The 6,218-nt window shown below is 30.9% G+C and overlaps 1 protein-coding gene across 1 annotated transcript in view; it reads right to left on the bottom strand.

Annotated features, from left to right (window-relative positions):
• Positions 1-670: 670 nt before the first annotated feature.
• LOC115242597 (probable chitinase 10) overlaps positions 671-6,218 on the bottom strand; it is a 20,483-nt gene continuing 14,935 nt past the window's right edge. Inside the window, exons 21-22 of the mRNA XM_029818995.1 lie at positions 6,147-6,218; positions 671-772 (exon numbers count right to left, since the gene is read on the bottom strand). The exon at positions 6,147-6,218 is cut by the window's right edge and continues 1 nt beyond it. Of these exons, the coding sequence (XP_029674855.1) occupies positions 671-772; positions 6,147-6,218 (174 nt within the window). The remainder of the gene's footprint in view (positions 773-6,146) is intronic.

The raw sequence follows: 6,218 nt of genomic DNA, 5'->3' as shown, positions 1-6,218 counted from the left end.
ATATATTTGATGTTAACCTCACTCATTGCGTACTCAGTTTTCTTTTATATGCATGCCTAAAACCTAGAATCTTCTGTAGTATAAACGATCCCTAATAAAAATATTAAGGATTTAATGTTTTTGTAAATTATAAACATTCAACTGTATAATTTAAATATATTACAACTCTTGTTCTTATAGTTGCCTATCATATTATTCCTTATTTTAATTTCGTATCGCGTGTAAGAATCAGATTTCGATTTTATATTATATTGAAATTAATCGAGATTATTTCATCCGTTTAATTTTCTAAACTGTGATAATAGTCCCGGGCCCGAGGGAGCCGTATCTACATATATGGTATTAAGTATCTTGCCATGTTCTCCCCACTTTGCCCGCCTATGCGCGGACCGAGATTATTCTCTCGCTGGACGTAGTACATATCATTTTTTATGTCTCGCGAGTCTTTTGTATGTAATTTTATTTTGTACATACAATTGTTAACGGCTTCAGTATCGTTTGAATTTTCATTTTTAGAAGTCTGTATTAAATTCGCAGACAAATCAACATTTTCCATAACATGGTTTGGATTATACAAAATAATTTTTAATTTTATTGCATCAACTAATTTCTTGCTATTTAGCTTTATCGATTTATATTTAAATGAATTATTAATTATATTTAAAGGGTTTTAATTTTTCAATTTTTGGAATGTGACAAGAAATTTCAGTCTTTTCTGAACTGTTTTTTTCCATTTTTGCATTATCTTCTCTAGGAAATCTGGAATGATCACCTGAAACAATTAAAAATTAATATCATTAATTTGGAATAAATATCTAATACTTCATAACTTAAAGATATGCATATGATGTATAAATACTAAACGGAATCAACTGAAATATTATTCAAACATTAAATTCGTATATTCTTGTTTAGCAAATCTAACATGTCAAAGTTTGTAATTGTGGAATAAGTTGACGACATGGCTCTAGTTTGGCAAAAAAACTTTTCGCATGATTGACTACTAAATAGCCAAGGTAAAAATAATTCTAGACAATTGTTTTCTACACAGTTCTGAAAGCAGTATAGCATGAGCGTTTAACTCTATGCATGTGTAGGTATTTGAAGCCAACCAGTTTTTTGACAGGATAAAAGAATCTTGTTTTTTAAGCCATGCTCTCCATAATAGCAAAACGAAAGTTGCATACCAAATATAATAAATTCTTAACTCGATGCTTATGGATTTATCAATATAAGAATCCAAAACGTAACATGTTATTAAAAGAAGCTGTTTAGTTGCATTTGCATTGCTATTATTTAACAATTTTAAAACTTTTGGATCACAAATTTTATTAATAGCATCAAAATTCATTTTGTCGCTTTCTGAAAACAAAATGATAAAGAAAAGAATAATAATGGTGCTAAAAAAAGAAAGATTAGCTACTTACCGTCTAAATGATAAGAAGTTCAAAAACGAGATGTTTTCGAATATTTTTCTATCAATTCTTTTAGGTGTTCTTTCGAAACAAAATATTCTTTCATTAGCATCGCATTACTTTTTAACAGTCTTGTTTTAATTTTTGTGGAAATATGTATTGTATCCTGAACCATAATTGAATCTTCTGTCAAAAATAATGTCTAAAAAAATATGAGTACGTTATTGTACAATAAATTTTAATAAGTATTAGATAACATATATTACATTTTTGTTTGCGACAAAAGTCATATACAGGGTGTCCGGTAAAGATTGTGCCAACGCTCGTGAGCGGCTAGAGCACAGTAAACTGAACAGAAAAGTCCTGTAACATTTTTTTTCTATAACGCTTAATAAAGAAGTTATTATTGAATAAAATCTGGCCAATCAGCATCGACCTTTAGTATTAAGCGTTATAGAAAAAAAATGTTACAGGACTTTTCTGTTCAGTTTACTGTGCTCTACCCGCTCACGAGCGTTGGCACAATCTTTACCGAACACCCTGTATATATATATATAAAATTTCGCTAAAACACGCGTTCTTTTATTTTATATTCATTTTTCTATAATAATATCCTTTATTTGATCCCCAAGGGGGTTACAAAGGCATTTTTAAGGTGCGTTCCCGAACCTTTACAATCTTTACAATCTATATTCCACGTTTCCGACCTGGCTCTTTCAACATCTACATTTCTCCTCTACATCCTCCCCTCCCCTCTTTCGATGATGCTTATTTTCCTCTTCTCTCCTCATCTCCCCCCTGTCTCACGTCCTCTTCCTTCTCTCCCCATCCTTTTTTCCCTCGTCCATGCTCATCTTTTCCTCTTTTCTCGCCTCTCTATCCACCTCTCTATCCATATATATTAAAATGCTTATTGTATATCACAAATATTCAATGTAGTGAAAGATTACAATTGCGCAATGTGTTTTCTTTTATTTGGATAAGTAAATTATATACACTTTACATTTTTTATGTTAATGAGTCATTTGTTATATTCGAGCATAGAAATTAATAAAAACTATAATATTTAGTAACAATAAAAATAGCAAAAGGGCAATATGAACCAAGCGCAGTAATTGGGGCGCAAAAATAGTTTATTATCATGTGTTAATCACAAAATGAGCGTACGTTTTGGTCCCATTCTTCGGGCCATCTTCAGCGCAATTTAGATAAAACTAATAGATACAGTAAGTTTAAATGTTTAATATTTGTCGAAATCTTTTCAAAGGCATTCGCCGAACTTAATCATGCATTAGCTGTTCTCAGATCAGTTTGCAGTCTTTCTTTTTCTTTTTTGTTTTGCACATTATTCTTCCTTTTCCTTTTTTCTACTTTCTTCTTCGCTACTTTTTCTTCTAGTCTCTTGTTAGCTACTATACTAGAAAGATGATATATATATTAATATTTTTAATATTTAAATTTTGCCCTATAATGGACAAATATTGTCGAAAGCAATATTTGTTCATTTAATAGAAAAAGTGAGAAATGTCATATTATCTTGTTCATCCTCACTTTTTTATTCTCTTCGTCCTTTCATTTGTGGGGCCTGGTAAAGTATATCTATTCCATAAAAAAAAGAGAAACAATGTAAATAATTTAAAATCTATATAATTTTAATCTTTTGGCTTTATCTTTTTTTTTCTTCACCTCACATCCTATATGTTTCCCAGTCTCTTTATATCTTTTTTTTTCCTTGGTTGTTATAAGAGTAAGGTGATTCCAATATAAGAGATCGATGGCCAAGTTAGTTTTTAAATAAGTCTGTAATAATTTTATCTTTATTTTTCATGTTATATTTTTTCCATATTTTTAATCTGTAGAATTTTTCAAAAATTTTATCTTTTCTTTTCACGTGAAAAAACATTTTTGAATGTTTCACAAAATCGGAAAATTTTCAACGATTTGTTGCTAGATAATTGATAGATTTGGAATTAAAAATGATGACAAATCAATAGCAAAAAAAGATCAATACAAATTTAAAGTTTATTTTAGAAAAACTTTCAATTGGCACTTTTAAAATGGAAGAAAGAGAACAAATTAATGTTTTTCAAGATCTACCATTAAAAAATGAAAACAATCTATTATTCAGGTCTTTTTAACAAATTCAACTTCAAGTCGTTTGACTTTAAAAATATACAATATCATTTACTTACTTGCTTTGAAGATTTTCTTTATAATTACACAGGTTTCGTCCTCAAGCTGGCCATATCTCCAGGCTTCCTCTTCGTTACATTTCCGTTCGGTAGAGAGCTCGTTTTGATATAAAGATTATATATTGCAGACTATTTTTCTAGTATTGGTCAAAGCAAACTGCATTTCCTGCAGCCGGGCCATTTCATATTACACTTTCTTTCCAATGAACGCACTTTTTCAGTATATGATGATAATCCATCGTGATAATTTTTAACCTCTGCAATTTGTAATTCGTCCGACATGATACTTTTTATCAATTTTTTCGGCCTTTTGGTTAATTTTTTGTCTTCTCTTGTCTTTTTTTTTTTTATTTCTGAGCTAATGCAGCTAGTTCAGTTATAAAAAACAGATCCATGATATTCTTTGCATATCCCGCATTTTTGTACTTACTTGTTTATTATTTCTTCATTTTCATTCCGTAATATATTTATATCCGTTTTAATTTTTTTTAATTGTGTATTTCTTTTTTCATTTTTAAATTAGAAGTATAAGGCTCTATAGATAATCTAATACAAATGAAAATTGGCAATATGAGCCAAGCGCAGTTATTTGGGCGCATACAAGTTTATTTTAAACATGTCAATGTAAAACATACATGTGTGGGTAGCGGACGTTTCGGCTCTTTCTTTGAGCCTTTCTCAGCGCACGGGTTTAAATCGGATATTCCTAATCGGTTCGCAGTATATGAGTCAGAAATTAAAAATAAATAAATAAAAATAAATAAATAAAAAATTAATAATCAATGAATAAGAAGTGTAGAGATCTCTCAACATCTTCACAAGACGTTGAGAGATCTAGACGCATTAGTGCTGATGATAAGACGAAATGTACCAGCGAAGTTGTAAGCCACATTTCCAGATGTCTGTAAATATGTATAAATATGTAAAAGGTTTATGAGGCTGACGATGTGAGAGAGAGCGCACATGCAATAATTTTTTGAACTACTTACGCATATCAAAGCGTTCGAATACATTGCACGAGAAGATCAACTGGGATCTCGAATTAGAACCTAACACTACGGTTTTTAACGATACAATGATAAGATTGTCAAACGGTAACAACAAACGTCGCAAACAATTAGAGGTTGACATTACGGTAATAGAAACATTTAAAAACAAATGACTAAATAAATAATAGACATCGCTGTGAGAAAGTCAAAGATTATAGATAACAAAAAATCGTTCTTTTTTCATGTTGTTTCTGCAGGATGCCTTCTTTTTTCAGAATACTGGTCTTAAAGTTCTTCACAGATATAACCATTCTATCGACTACGATGTCTTCTGTTAGTTGTTCTTTCACAGATTTGAAATCATTAATCTCGGAATTACACATTTTGTTAATTTACACGGCCAGCTTAAGAACGACCCTCGACTCTGGAAAATTTTGCTGAGTGCATTTTTGTCTTTTTTTCGGCTTTTTGGACAATTTGTTATTCTTAGAATTTCTGAAACTGCATTTCTTGAAATCAAGTATCAGGAGAATATAATCAGCAAAGATTTCGAACATCCCGCCCACCTTGCCCGGAGCACCCGGCAAAATGTTCCAGAGTCGGGGATTGTTCTTAAACTGGCCGTGGCCTTTTTGTGACGCTTCCGTTCGTTGGAGAGCTTGTTCTCGTATATTGTTTTAATATCTGACACTATTTTCCGGGTATTATTCAGGGTTGTTTAACAAACTCAACTTCAAGTCGTTTGACATGAAAAATATATCACTTGCTTTTCAGATCTTTCTTATCTTGATTCAGGTTTGCGTATTCGCCTTTGAGCTGGCCGTGTCTCCGGGTCACTCAAGCCGTCTTCATTATATTTCCTCATTAGAGAGCTCGAGTGATGCTATATTTTTGCACTTATTTGTTTATTAATTCTTAAATTAATTAACGTAGCAATCCATCTGTCATAAATTTGTCAAAGATTCGTGGAAAATATTTACACGATTGTATGGAAATATATGTAAACATATATATTTATATGTACATATCGGTTTCTCACGCCCTGATCAGATATGTAAAAGTACAATGCAATATTCGATTGCAGATAAGAAGTGAAAGAGCGATATATATACAACATATGTGCAATATATGTATATACACGACATATATGTAAACATATATATTTATATGTACATATCGGTTTCTCACGCCCTGATCAGATATGTAAAAATACAATGCAATATTTGATTGCAGATAAGAAGTGAAAGAGCAATATATGTATAATATATGTGCAATATATGTATATGTATACGTATATGTCGTGTTAAATGTCACTTAAAAACGCGCGTCAAAGAAATTAAGTTATTATATATTTTTAATATAAAGTTGTAAAAAATACAAATTGAGTTTTTATTCTATGATTATTGTGAATTTGCGCGCAATTGTGCTCTTTTTATCATTAAATATGTACGATTTGAAATTAATTAAATAAAACATATAATGTGATCATGTATCTCTGCAATTTGTGTATGTACGGCGTGATAATGATGCATAATCTTTCTTACACATACCTTTCTTGCTATATTGGACGTGTCGTCGTAACTGACCCACTGATCGCGTTTCGATGCATAGGATCCGACACG

Source organism: Formica exsecta, unplaced genomic scaffold (assembly GCF_003651465.1).
Source record: "Formica exsecta isolate Colony F162 unplaced genomic scaffold, ASM365146v1 scaffold613, whole genome shotgun sequence".
Classification (NCBI taxonomy): domain Eukaryota; kingdom Metazoa; phylum Arthropoda; class Insecta; order Hymenoptera; family Formicidae; genus Formica; species Formica exsecta.
Note: the sequence above shows the minus strand (reverse complement) of the source record. Positions and strands in the feature narration are given on the sequence as shown.